The sequence below is a fragment of the Colletotrichum jinshuiense genome, chromosome 6, assembly GCF_051148585.1.
Source record: "Colletotrichum jinshuiense chromosome 6, complete sequence".
NCBI lineage: Eukaryota > Fungi > Ascomycota > Sordariomycetes > Glomerellales > Glomerellaceae > Colletotrichum > Colletotrichum jinshuiense.
In genome coordinates, this window is record NC_139313.1 from 1,269,466 (window position 1) to 1,283,331 (window position 13,866).

The 13,866-nt window shown below is 52.8% G+C and overlaps 4 protein-coding genes across 4 annotated transcripts; 1 reads left to right on the forward strand and 3 right to left on the reverse strand.

The window, feature by feature from the left end:
- Window positions 1–1,105: 1,105 nt before the first annotated feature.
- Window positions 1,106–2,272, forward strand: EsH8_VI_000313 (uncharacterized protein; the record flags this gene model as incomplete). Its single annotated transcript, XM_083271566.1, has 1 exon — window positions 1,106–2,272. One exon carries the CDS (start codon window positions 1,106–1,108, stop codon window positions 2,270–2,272), a length of 1,167 nt encoding a protein of 388 aa, XP_083126740.1.
- Window positions 2,273–3,537: 1,265 nt separating this feature from the next.
- On the reverse strand, window positions 3,538–4,572 carry EsH8_VI_000314 (reticulon-4-interacting protein; the record flags this gene model as incomplete). The annotated part of the gene is made up of 1 exon (XM_083271567.1): window positions 3,538–4,572. The coding sequence occupies one exon, from the start codon at window positions 4,570–4,572 to the stop codon at window positions 3,538–3,540; it is 1,035 nt and encodes a 344-aa protein (XP_083126741.1).
- Window positions 4,573–7,780: 3,208 nt separating this feature from the next.
- On the reverse strand, window positions 7,781–9,332 carry EsH8_VI_000315 (uncharacterized protein; the record flags this gene model as incomplete). Its single annotated transcript, XM_083271568.1, has 2 exons — window positions 7,781–8,679; window positions 8,753–9,332. 2 exons carry the CDS (start codon window positions 9,330–9,332, stop codon window positions 7,781–7,783), a joined length of 1,479 nt encoding a protein of 492 aa, XP_083126742.1.
- Window positions 9,333–10,271: 939 nt separating this feature from the next.
- Window positions 10,272–12,529, reverse strand: EsH8_VI_000316 (ferric reductase family protein; the record flags this gene model as incomplete). The annotated part of the gene is made up of 2 exons (XM_083271569.1): window positions 10,272–11,886; window positions 11,949–12,529. The coding sequence occupies 2 exons, from the start codon at window positions 12,527–12,529 to the stop codon at window positions 10,272–10,274; spliced, it is 2,196 nt and encodes a 731-aa protein (XP_083126743.1).
- Between the last annotated feature and the right edge of the window lie 1,337 nt (window positions 12,530–13,866).

Genomic DNA, 13,866 nt, shown 5'->3' on the forward strand with positions numbered 1-13,866 from the left:
GCTCGAGAAATAAGAGAAAGAAAAAAAGAAAAGCAACAACCAACGCTTTTGGCGCTACATATCGACTCGCTTGCTTTTGCAGGAGAGTCTTGTCTAGCCGATCAAAGGAACGAGTCCAACGTAATTACCATTGCCAAAGCAGGTAAGAATGTTGGGAGCCAGAAACCTTCAATCACCGTTTCTAGAAAAAAACCGTCGCGAGTTCAATTCCGCGGATGAATGCCATTGTCCACCACCCCTAACTGTCAGTCTTGACTAGCAGCTGCATCGGCCGAGATGCTCTGTGCGCCAACGTCGCCCTCGGAGTCCAGCCCTGGGTAGTCAGTCCGTGGCACGCCATGTCGTTGTCGGCTCTTGCGCCTGATGTGATGCGAAGTGAATAGCAACTCCCCTTCGCACTCCTGCACAAATATCCCCTGGCAAGGTATCTGGTGACATGCATGCTCAAGAAAGACGTGCTTTCCCGACGTGAGAGTGTTTCGTCATTCAAGACCACACCCGGCTCATTGTAGAGCTAGAGGGCGAGAGAGCGGTGCGAGCGATTCGTGGCATTGCCGATGAATAGATTGCGAGGTGTCAAACATCAGTCAGATCTGATGCAACATTGGCCCAATCGGCGGGCAAGTTGTCCTCGTGCTGCTCAAACCACGAATCACGAAATCTGGACCTCCTCGTGGCATGTACACGCGACAGGCCCTCTTCAGCTCAGGAAAAAAGAAGCGTCAGTGTCTCCATCCCGTCCAGTCTCCCGGCCAAGGGCTGAGAGTCCGCACCTCACCCACAATACCGGTACGTACCTCTTGCGCGTACTGTTGCCTCATGCCTGAGGACAGAGGGCCTCCGCATTTTCGAGGTCACATGACACGTCAGTGGCATGACACTGTCCAGGGAAACATCACTCCATGGCATGACGATGATGCGTATCTAACCCAACCCGGCGTCTTAAGATTCACCCCCGGCACATCACGAGTCTGCGAGAAAGTCTCTCAATCCTCCGAAAGCCCCCACCAGCACAGTATCCAGGTACTGAAATCTGCAACAACATCGCGAAAGGCCGTCAGTGCCGACATATCCTCCCGCCTTGAAACCCATCACATCCGCCGCCATGTTTACCACAAAGCCTCTGAGCTCCCTAAAAAATGCCATCCCCTCGATCCACCAGCCCTTGCCCCTCTCCACGAGAGAGTCGCAGAAGCTCCTCAACGTCTTGAAGACTTCTTTCCGCCAGAACCTCGACAAAGAACATGGCTGGACCTCCGAGACTCCCGAGTCTTCCGCCTCCCAAGCCTCCGCCAAACAGTCCTCCTCCTCTCGCGATTCCCACCGACGACCGACTGATCGACATCTCCGCGCGATTCTCTCCAACCCATTGTTCAAGAGCGGCGTGCAACCCAGCAATATTGCGTTAGCAACTCCCCGCGACCCAATGGATGTCTTTGACGAGGCCGTTTCGCGGGGTATGATGACGAGAAAGGCGGCAACGGGCTGCCTTCGTACCAAACACCAGAAGATCCTGCAATCGAGCGCTCTCTCGGTTCAAGATGTCATGCTCGCCTCTGCCGCGGGATTACGTGTGGTCCAGTGGCTCAGGTCGTCCGGCGAAGAGCGGACACTGGATTTCGTAACAGACCAGCACTTTGTCAACGAGCTCTTGCCATTCATGGTTGCCGAGGGTCTGGAAGAAGTGGCATGGGAATGGGCAGATCGAATGGTTCGGGGAGAAGGCCCGGCGGATGAGAACAGCAAGATTGTAGGGTCTCTACTATCCAGCTTGGTAACTGCCAAGTCGAATCTGGAGGACAGAAATCTCGATACGGCCTTCTCGGCGATGCTCAGAGCGGATGCGACGTGGAAGGCGGATCCTCAGCTGCCCGATATCCTTCTTCGTCCTTGGCGGGTGCTTTCTTGGCGATCAACTGTCGAAGCATGGAAACGGCCACTACCCTCTGCTGCCCTGTTCGAGTCATACGTTGGCACTGCCAGCCACATTCGGCGACCTTTAAGACTCGACCGCGCACACCTGGAGCTTCATCACCCCACCAACCCGAATCATGAACGAGCCCTCCAATTCCTTCAGGACAAGCGTCTAGGCAATCTGGAGTCCAACAGCAGCCTTGTTACGAGGGTCATATTCATGGGCATGGACGCTGTTAGCCACCTCACCCGACTTGGTCGGACGACCGAGGCTGAATCGCTTCTCCGTCTTCTGCAGTCTAGATTCTCGGAGGAACTGTGGCAGAAGCACAGGGTTCGTGGCATGGCACTTGTGTGATTGATGTTAGGGCTCATGAGTTATTTGTACTACATACCAAACGCCACCGGGAATAAGCTGTCCGGTCTAAGGCAGAGCAGGCAACCCCGCCAGGTGTTTTGCGTCCTGTCATGGGCTATACGTCCGTCGACTAGGGACTCGAACCGATACAGCAAATATCGAAAACCTCGTCACAGGGCCATCGCGAAACTCGACACGGTGCAAGGGCTTCAGTGTCTCACCGCATGATTACGACTCAGCCGTCTAGGGCACATGCCCGGAAGTTATGACCAGGCTCTGCCATCGCAGCGGCAAGCCGCATTGTCTTTGGCGAGGCCGGTGAGGCAGCACTTGCTGCCTAGCTGCGATTTTATCGAAACGAGAGCTGCAGACCGGCCAATGACCACAACGCAGCGCACACCAAATTGAATAAAGATACCCGCAATTGCATAACCAAGTCAATTAAGAAACCCAATTTGAATCCTAGTCAGCGTATATATGTTTCGTGACGAAATGATTACTGCATGTCTCACCAACCTGATCGACCCCAAAACCTCCGCCTCAATTGTTGGGCATTGTGCCATACGTAGTTGACATGTGAAACACGCGTAACCCTTGGGCGAAACCGAGTAAAACCTATGGAACGCAAAGTGACAACAGTCCGCGAGAGCAAGAGGTGGTGAATGTCAATAGCGGTCAACAAAGCATTCGCCCTTGGAACAACCTGAGACCGATGGACCCTTGCTTGCCACAATGCCAACATGTCTTGGATTTCCATGCCAACGTCCTCCGGGGGGGGGGGGGGGGGGGGGGGGGGGGGGCCGCGGCGCGGTCCGACGTTGTTGCTTGTGCCAAATGCCAAGAGAGAGACAGAGAGAGTGACGGATGGGATGAACTCCCAATTGGCTCGTGCACGATCAAGCACGAAAAGCGCGGGAGAGAGCAAGAAGGAACGTAAGTGGGTGCTCGATATTTAGTGCTTACGGCTCTCCAAGAAACTCAACCGACATGAACCCCCCCCCCCCGTACTTTGCGAGATGACAACTCTCATTCAACGTCAGTGTCGTAGCGAAATCATTCCCCCCTAACCCGCAGCACGGCGACGGTGACAACGACGACGTTCAAAATGAAGAAAGAAAAAGAAAAAAGAAGAAAAAACCGCTGGTAGAAACAGACGCTTAAAGCCCACCCGCCGGCGACAATCGTACAGTTCTCCTCCTCCCCCCCCCTCCTCGTCCTCATCTGCCCCTATACTGCCCCTAAAAGAGGGACGTTGGTCCGGCCTCTCAAGCCTTCTTGGCCACGCGCACAACAATCTTGCCGGCGCTCGACCCCTGCTTGAGCTTCTCGAAGGCCTTGACGGCGTCCTCGAACTCGAACGTCGAGTCGACCACGGACTTGACCTTGCCCTCGGCCATCCACGCGGCGATCTGCGACAGGTCCTCATGCGAGTTCTTGGTCAGGAAGGCCTCGAACTTGTGCTTGGCGCCGCCGAGGAAGCCGGGGAGGAGCAAGCTCGGCACGAGGCTCTTGACCTGGGCGAAGGAGACGGCGCCGCCGACGAACTTGAAGTGGCCGTCGGGCAGCAGGAAGTCGTCCGAGGCCTTGTAGAGGTTGGGCGGGGAGTTGCCGACGTTGTCGACGGCCACGGCGAAGACCTTGCCGGCGGCGCGGAGGGCGGCGACGACGTCCGCGGTCTTGTAGTCGATGATCTCGTCGGCGCCGAGCTCCTTGCACAGGGCCGCCTTGGCGGTCGAGCAGGAGACGGTCACGTGGCAGCCGAGGGCCTTTGCGATCTGGATGCCAAAGGTGCCGGTGCCGCCCGAGCCGCCGTTGATGAAGACCTTGTCGCCGGCCTTGACGTAGGGGACGATGGTCTGGTAGGCGGTCAGGGCGGCGGTGCCGACGGCGGCGGCCTGCTCGAGGTCCACGGCGCCGGGGATGGCGGCGACGCCGTCGCGCTCGGCGACGAGGTACTCGCTGAGCGTGCCCTGGGCGGCCATGGGGTCGACGCGGCCGAGGACCAGGTCGCCGGGCTGGATGTCGGTGATGGCGGGGCCGACGGCGACGGCGCGGCCCGAGAAGTCCATGCCGGGGCACTTGGGGAAGGGGATCATGGCCTTTGCGACGAGGCCGAGGTCGGGGAACTTGTAGTCGGCCGGGTTGATGCTGGCGGCGACGACCTGGACGAGCACCTGGTTCGCCTTGAGGTCCGAGGCGGACGGCGTAGGGACGGTGGCAAGGGTGAGGTCCTTGACGAAGGAGCCGGGCGAGGCGACCTGCCAGCGGCGGGTTTCGGCGGGCGGTTCTTGTGCGGCCATTGCGACGTCTGTATAAGTTTGGGATGTTTTAGAAATGGCTGGCCGATGTAAGTCGTAGTGGATGTGATTGTGAGATGAAGAGCGAGATGGTGTTAGAGTTGAGTGAGGTAAGTCTAGGCGGTTAGGTCTCGATGAGATAAGGCCACTAAAAGCAGGGTCGTGATATAAAGTTTCCCGGCGGACCTGCTCCCAGGTGGGGTGCCACACACTGACGGGATGGGCTGCGGAACCTCTTACCCATTCGGGCCACTCCAAGAGCTATTATTGCCTCCCATCCCCCCGTCAGGCCAGCGCTGCTGCCGCCATCATTCCCTGGCGGAACACACAACGCTTACAGAGCGACGACGTCAGGCCCAATGGCGTCACGACGACGGCATGTCCAGAGCGGGCTCCCTCCCCACCCGCTCGCGCCGAGTGTTGTCCCGGGGCCGGTCGGTCCAGGCGCATTTCACACCTAGGCTGGAATCGGTCCATGGGGTGTTATGTGGATGTGCGGGTCGGCCATTCGGTTGTGCCGATTGGCGAGAAAGGAATATATTCCTGCAGGTTTTTTTTCTCTTCATTCTAGAAGAGGGTGGATGAGTGGATTGTGGATTGCAGCTATGGCAACGACACGTGAAATTTTCAATTTTCTTCTCGTTTCTCTTCAAGCCGGGGACGAGTTGAGTCAACTGGAATCCATAATTATTTTTTTACGGGATAGTCGACTCTTTGCGCTAGCGCCGCTGCAGCACCTTTAAGCCTCGGTCTTCTGAGAAAGAGGCAAGGATTCAAGGCGGCGGCAGCTACTCTCGGGATTGATGATTTGCAGCTGGTGGGTTCCCTCTTTGGCTGCAAAGATGTTGGGTCATTCACTCTGTCTCTTTCTTGATTCGGCCGGACGTGCAACTCTCGACTTGATGTGAAGTCAGCTCGCCGCAGCCCCCTTCTGGCAGACCAACTCGTCTGAGACCACAGGAACCAACCGAATTGATGTGGACTTTGACTCATGTGTGCACATTGACCTCCACTCTGACATTTGAGCACACATACCATGGTGCACGGGTATTGAATATCGCACCCTATCCATCTCAAGCATGCCAAGACCAACAAAAAATGTTGCCGCTGATGTCGTACCATTCCAATGATATCATTTGTCAAATGCGGAACATCCCCGGGTCCCTTCAGGTGACATTCCGCTGCTGTCCTGACACCTAGAGTCTGCATCGGTGTCTTTCATCGTTTGATCGTTTGTCTCTAAGCTACTGTGGGTTGAATATTCCAGAAAGACAGTCCGGCGTAGACTCGTCGGGATTGTGTTAACAACAACCGTCGATGGAAGCCTCCGGTCTATGGTCATGACAGTTTAGGCTTCTGTTACAGCTCAGGTATCGAGACTGGCATCACATGAAGATTGCTACTTGTAAACCGCCAAACAATTGTCCAAACTATGCACATGCCAGACAACTTGGGCCCAAACTACGGCCAAGATCTGGAATAACAACCTCAGACCATCAACCCCACATGGCTCTTCCTCAAAATCGTTCACAACTGCCGTACGATGTGCAGGATGATCCATTATACAATGGGGCGAGTTCTGACAGTGGCACAACTCTAGTTTAGTTTTAGCAAAGCGGATGAATCCAAGTTCTTCGTGCACCCTGTGGACGAGTGCGGCCCTGCCAGTATGATTACGTGTAACTGCGCGAAACAATTCATGATGTGCTACTGTAAGGCATCGTGATTCCACGATGCAGACCCGCAGTCTCGGGTGCTTGCGACAGTTCCAACGAGAAAAGGCCATTTGAGAGGCAGACGGTTGTTTGCACAAGTGAAGCTAGGACCGGATCAAGACCGCTGTTCGATGCATGAAACATCGCCAGGTTTGGCCAAAACACTTATCAAGAGCAAACACTGCTGGCTGCCGCCAATTGTTTGCTTTGTAAACGAGCATCACACAATCATGTTTTGGGAGCATCGGGCATACCGCTTAGCATGCCATGAGTCACCGGAAATATTGGGGGGAGTACCGGCTCAGCAGAGCATTAATGGTACCCAGGACTATAAGTAAGAACGGGAGGCTCGACAACAACAGCCCTGAGAACGTTAAGTAATGGGAATAAGTAGCTCTGGTCTTAGGCTCAAAAATGACCACAGGTATAGAGATCTCAGCTGGCCTTCCCCTCCTTTTTAGAAACCAGAATATTAGCTCTTTACACTATTGTATCCTTCTTACGATGTCTTATCGATGACTGGTCTCGAATCTCATATGTAGTTGGCCGTAATGGTGGTGTTTTTATAGGCCTCAGCTTCTGGAATACGTTTACTATCAGCGCCCTAAAAGGCTGCCTGGCCCAACCCACTCACCCGGTGTCGTGTGAACTTACATCGGCTGGTGATTCGACCGCGCCTAGCGTGGTACATCGAAGCTGCATCTACTGATACGCGCCTTCCCTACTGTCAACGAAATCGACACACCCGAGACACAAACACCTAACGACCGCCAGGCTGCCATGCTCTCGACAGAGCTAAAGACTTGGTGGCGGCCGAACCCGACGGCAGCCTCTTATGTTTTTAAAGAGGGCAACTACAGCAGGTTCTGCCTAGCAAAACCGTCTAGCCAAGGCAGCCCCTAAAAGAAGGGCCTGGAAGAGCAAATCCAGCGCAGCAGCAGAAGAAGAAGAAGTAGAGGACGAAGCCTAAAGTGAGCCAATGGCGGTGGCGCAGGAGGAGATGACAACACTGCCGCCACCTTCGAGATGTCATAGAGGACGGATCCCTTCAGCACTGTCAAGTCACTCGAGCATGTTGCCAGTATCCATCTGCATGCAAAGGTGCGAGCTGCGCAACCTTCACAGCCAGCTGCTGTCGGCCGACAAGACCGACACAGTAATAGAGTACTGGGAGCAGTTGGCGCTCGATGATGCGGTCTAAGATCTCAGCCACATCGTCTGCTGCTACAACATTATGGTCTACTTTTCAGCCAATTTTTACGATTTCAGGGAACCCAACAGAGTTAAGAGAAAGAACAGAAATGGCATTTTAAGGCCAATGGCCTCCTTTATTCAGCCCTCTATATCCGTTTTATGGTTGGGCGTAACGAAAACAACTCCGACTCTGACATAAGAACTCCCCTTCCCGAAAACCAGAAGAAACACAAAACCTGGGTATACTTATTCCCGCCCTGAAACGCCAAACCGAATCCCCTGGAAATAAAACGACAGCATCATCACACACACCATGACTCGACCCACCGGCCAAGCTCGTTGCCCCCAAGAATTCGCTCCATGTCATCCTCTCGGAGGGCGAGCAAGACCTCCCAAGGGGCGTTACCCTTAGTAACACCCCTCCGCTGCATGATGTTCATGGACCCATCGTTAGCAGACCATGTCTTGCGGACGTAATCCGCCTTGCCTCTAGTTCCCGGGATGCGAAAGTCGACGTCGGCGCCCATGTGCGTCCACACGCTGCAGCCCAGGCCAGCGTGGTCGGGTTTCAGCGCCTTCTTGAACGCGATACCTTCCATTGTAGGGTCAGGAAGGGCAGCGGCAAGCGCAATGCGCTGAGGTATATACTCAGGCGCGTTCACCTGATGAACCGCCTGACGAACGAGCCAAGCGGCGTCGAGAATCGCTGGGACAGCGTCCTGAGGAACACCGTCCCGGGCCTGCACGAGGGCCTTGACGTCGGTGCTGGCCCTGGTCTGGGTGTATATATTTCCCCAGGAATCAGCGGGGAATGCTGGGGAGAGGCGGGGTCGGGCATCAGCGGCAGTTGTGAAGGCTGTGTTGTCCAGGGGTGAAAGACGGTGGAGGCGGGCGCGGGTAACGTGAACCCAGACCATGGCGGAGAGTGTGTCGATCATGGATACAAAAGCCTGCGGTCCATGCCTATCCCGGACGTGGGCAAGGGCGCGACCATGAACTGTCCTCAGGGTTGTGTTATTGAATCTGAAGAGAACACAAACGACACGGTGCTTGGGGGCCTTGGCCGAGCTGTTCGACGGGAGGCTGCTCAAGGCGAGACTCTCCAAGCCAGCAACAAGCTCATTGTCAACAGAGAAGTCATACTCAGGGAACACGGCGTTCTCGATATTGGTGGCGATATAAGGGCCCATGTTCGGCCGATCTAAGAAAGCAGTATTAGCAAATCCGTACTTGTTACAATGCTTGTATAGATCCCATCAGACATGGGGACTTACTGTAATAATCCTTCCAGTAACTATCCATTGGCGATTCTTCGTTCTCCTTCCCAAAGTATTCCAGAAAAGTCTTGACAAATCCACCGTCAAAGATGCTATGATGGGTAGAGAAGCAGACAAAGAGTCCACCATCAGTGAGCTCGGTGATTTTGACGGTTACAGGAGGGCACGATTCGCCAGGTCTGGGGTGAATAGGGGAAAGAGAAAGAACATCCTTGTCCATGGCAGAAGGGGGCATGCCAAGTTCCTTTAATTCCTGATAATTCCGGTTACCGAGACGATCGCAGACCTCATAGCGGAAGATGTCAGGACGGAAAGCCGGGTCAACCGATTTGTCGTCAATGTCGTAGGAAAGCTCAAGCTCATTGACTCGTCCATAGATTGCGGGGCGGATCTCTCCAGCAAGAAAGGGCCATCTCTTCAGGGAGCAGTGTAGTCGCTGCTGCATGTGGTTGAGGGCCGTGACGGTATCGAAACCTTGATACAGATCAAAAATGAAGACAGACCGGACATAGATACGAGGAGCAATCTGGTCGAGCGGCTCGAGACGAACAGCCGGGACAATGTTAAAGCTGGCCATGATGGAGCTGTTGTCGTCGATCGATGCTTGCGGTCTGTTTGGATTTGTCTGGTGACGCGAAGTTGGACGCGAAATGACACGCAAGCTGCTGCTTAAGGAGAAGTTGTAAAACAAAGCAATGCTAGTGATGGTGGAAGGGTTGGGAGAAATTGAGAAGCAGATTTTCAGTAAGAGGAAGTCGCCTGGTGAGAACTCGATTCACTCCAAGGTGAATTCAAGGTGAAGGTGATGCACCTGCCGCGCATGTAACCAAGCAGTAAACTGAGATGCAAGGGTTTCCCTTTTAGGAAGTATCTTATTTGCAAATTCACTGTTCAATCCGAGGCCAGCTTCAGCTTCCAACCACTAAGGTACTTTGGTATCTAGGGACGTATAGAGGTTTGATAATCTTCGAGGCCAGGTTGATTGGTTTGAATATTCAAGACAACTCCAGAGAGCCCAGGGGACACTTCAATAATTATTTAAGGCATTTAAAATTGAATTCTTGAGTTTGGAAACACGAATATTGTCCTGCAACTACAGTTTACAGAAACATCATCCGATACCATGTACCTGCGCAGAAACATAACCCCTATCCAGCCTGTCAAATATAATGATGAAAGAACGTAAGCCCTTCAGAATTTCATCCGTGAAAGTCAACATCAAAAAGATATGCACCCAATAAAAGCGCTGTGGTGCCTTCATTGTATTATCTCAAGGTTGAATGAAGGAATACACAATAGTTGAAAGGGGTAAGTCACGGTCTTTAGGCAATGCCATGCACCATCAAAGAAATATGCCACAGTCCAAAAGGACATAATGAATCAAAAAGAAAGGGTTTAACATGCAAACCATTAAATTTGAAATGGGTATGGGCTAAAGAAATTAATATTGCTACAATGATTTATGAAAATTATTAAATATCATTCAATGATCTCTTTGATTGTGAAATAAGAGATATCACCAGCTAAACGCCTCATCAACAAACACTACACCTCTCCTCACACTACCCTGAGAAACCAGCTCGCCGAGAGCTTTCCGAACATCATCAGCCATTTCAGACGGTCCACAAACGACTACGGCGATGTCCCCTTTCTCATCGTCCCTCGTCAGCTCCTGGGACACAATGTCCGCTATAGGAAGCCTATCGCCGACGCTCGTCTCAACTTCAACATGAGGCCGCAGTTGTCCGATTTCCCTATCTACCACACGTAGGAAACTCTCATCTCGAACACCCCAACATACACGCGTACGAACTCCCCCAAAGGTCTTAGCAAGGGGGAGGACGGCTGTGATTCCGACACCGCCGGCGATGCAGAGAAGCGTTGAGCAGTGAGCCAGCTGATGAACTGCGGGGTTGGAATGGTAGGACGACTCGACGAGGACGGGCAACCGGAGGCTGGAGTTAGCAAGGAGTCGGGATGCCAGGATACGCGTCGCGCTCGTCTGTGGACGGATGAGGAAGGTTGTACAAGGCCTGACGGGCCCGGCCGTCGAGCGAGAGTCGGAGTCGGAGGAAGAACTGTTGGCTCGAGGGAGAATTTCACGAGTTCCAACATCTGTGGATACGACATTCTTTTCGTGGTCCCTTGAATGGCGAAGGGGCAAGGATGCATTGATGTTGCCGACAGGAGTCGATGACCCTGTGAATGATGATAGGACGGAAAATGGATGACTCTCCCAGAAGCGCCATGATAACGTTGGGAAGTAGAGATAAGCATGTCCTTCGGCCGCAATGCCCTCAATATCAATCCGGATGTATTCGCCATGGGAATCTGCAGCAGACACAACGGCAGTACAAAGCCCGTTGCGGAACACACGCAGGACTCGCAAGATCCGATCGAATCCCCAGAGACCGCCGGCGATGTAAATCCAAATCTCATATCCCCAATTGTACTCAAACAGGTACCAGATGTGTAGAAAGCAAGCGACGAGTACCAAGACAGCAAGAACTTGATGGCTCGCTAGGAAAAGCTCGTACACGCGCCTTCGGATGGGCAAGATCGAGACTGGCAGAAGGAGACACAGAGCCAAGGTACCAATGATGCCCCAGTACCAGTACGGCAATTTGCTCTCGGCAACCCAGTCTGACCACTCAGCATAGTAATACCACATCAACGTGGAGTGTAAAATTGTCTGACCGATGCACGCGTATGCGACCCAGCGATGAAGAAGCAGGAAGGTCGAATGACTCCAATCGGTTAGCCACAGGAGAACGTTATTGCGTGAAGAGAAGAGGAATAGGGCGACGAAATTCGCAAAGGCAAGGACGCCGGCGCGGTCGCCGACGATGATTGTGAGCTGGGCGTGGTCCGAGTCGGCGATGTAGTTCGGCTGGAGGAGCGAGTGTGGGAAGACGACAAGAAGTATGTTGGTCAGGAGGATGTAGGCGATGAAGACGGCTTGACCTCGCGTGGGCATTAGGCCGATGTTTGCAGTCATGGGAACGCGATGGCGTTGGCCGAAGATAGGCTGGTCAAGGCCCACAGTAATGGGAGTTGTCCAGCGAGAGGGGAGGAAGCGGGTGAAGGAGAGTAATATGGGGATCGTAACAGTGGTGATGGCGATGGCAAGACTGATTAATTATGTGAGTTAGCCGATGACGTTTTAGAGGTGCAGCAGCTGTGAGTAACTTACCTGTTTGCCCCATGACCTTTCTCGCCATCCTCAAAGGACTTTTGACCATTATAGCTGGGAAGCCAGTCATCCTCGGCGATGAGACTTGTTTGGTTGAGAGGATCTCCCGAAACAACTGTGAGCATGCTCTTCTCCCCGATCATATTCACGTCATCCTTGGCAAGCATGAGCGCTTCAGAATATGACATGACGGGCTTCAGGCTGGTGGACCAGTCACCAACACTACCCGTCGCTAAATGACCCTCCCAGTATTTTTCCAAGACAGAAACGGAAACATTCTGGCGTGAGCAGTACTGGGACATGCAGAGGGCTTGTGTTCGAAGAAAGGCGCGGTCTTTGAGGAAGCACTCGGGCGGCGTCGCTCCACCATGGTTGTGTCGTCGGTGATGGGAAGAAATCCCGTCTTCTGAGCAGAGGAGGGGACAGCTGGCGATGAGACGGCGGCAGGCGTGTGCGCAGGCTGGTTTATACATCCATTTACCGGCCCCGATGATACCGATACCGTCGGCATTGACGACTGGGAAGAGGGTTAGGAGTTGAATCAGCAGAAAGCCGATGGATCGAAAGAGATCCCCAGTCATCTTAGAGACTAAATAGACTGGCTTTTTACTTTCTTTATTGGAGAAATATCGTTGTAAAATAAGATGATCGACGGCTGTCAGATCAAGAGCTGAAAGACCTGACCCTGGAATTAGACAAAAGTTGAGTAGCCAAGTCCACGGCCCTGGGATGCTCGCCTGCTACAGACTCGGCCAAGTACTAACTGCGAATGAGTGCCGGCATCGACGTTTAAATAACCTTGGCTCCGCAGACAGATCATTCTTCGGGACAGCCCCAGGTGATCGTTTTAAGCTAGAGATATGGGCAAACTGATTCCATTCCATCCATTTCCACATGGCCACAAAGATACTTGTTTCTTCCCACCCAATAATAATGTTCCCATTAGGAGGAATGTCTTCCATATTGCGTGCGTTAGTTAGTTCCGACTTACATACAGCCACAAAGGACGCAGTAAGACCTACATGCAGAGACCGCGGAGGATAAACTTGCTCAATCCTTCTCAAAAGCTTGGCGCATCTTCAGCCGGTACCCGATCCAGTGGTAGCGACTCGGATCACGTCCCTCCATCTGGGCGCCTAAGAAATATCTGTTTTTTGATTGGGCGCCACGGATAATCTCGAGTGAATCATCTTTGAAGTTTTGAGCGAGATTGAGGTTGTTGCTGTGCGGAGAGGCTCAGGCCTTTAGCTTTGGGCCATGTCGACGGACCAGAGACACTCAAGCCACTCGAAGATTAGCGTTTCCTTAAGAAGAAAATCCCTCTGATGGAGTTTTACTTAGCATTTGCTTTGAGGAAGTGATTTTATACTGCTGCGTTTTACTGAGAAGACCGCCCGATCAGTCACTTCGTTGCTCTGGATTTGTCTTCCTTTAAACAGTGACCGTACACGCATTCCGTTTCGTATTTAAAAGAGCACCGCCCGCGGACATAAATACGGTTGTTTAAAGATTGTGAGTTTGATTAATTCCCTGTGACCAGAACGCGTCTTGAACCGACAAGCCCTAGCATACGTAATAAGTTGTCCGTTCTTGGTCGGCCTTCCCTTTTTGCTTCTCACTTATTCATTGCTATAGAGCCGCTCTTCATAATTTGTGCTTAACTACTTTGCTTGCAAAAGAACATCCCCTACAATCTACATAATTGTGTTGAAAATAGAAAATGCGAGCATTAAATGTATGCTACTCAAGGCGGTATAAAGGGTGTCGAGACTAGCAGCGGCAGTATGCAGTTTTGTGACATTAGTATCAGCATATCAAAAGCACCAAATTAAACTGCAAAAACACGATTTCTTTAGAATAGAAGCGCAGAAGGCTATCGCCGACAGGCGCAACCTTGATGATTCCGGCATATCAACAC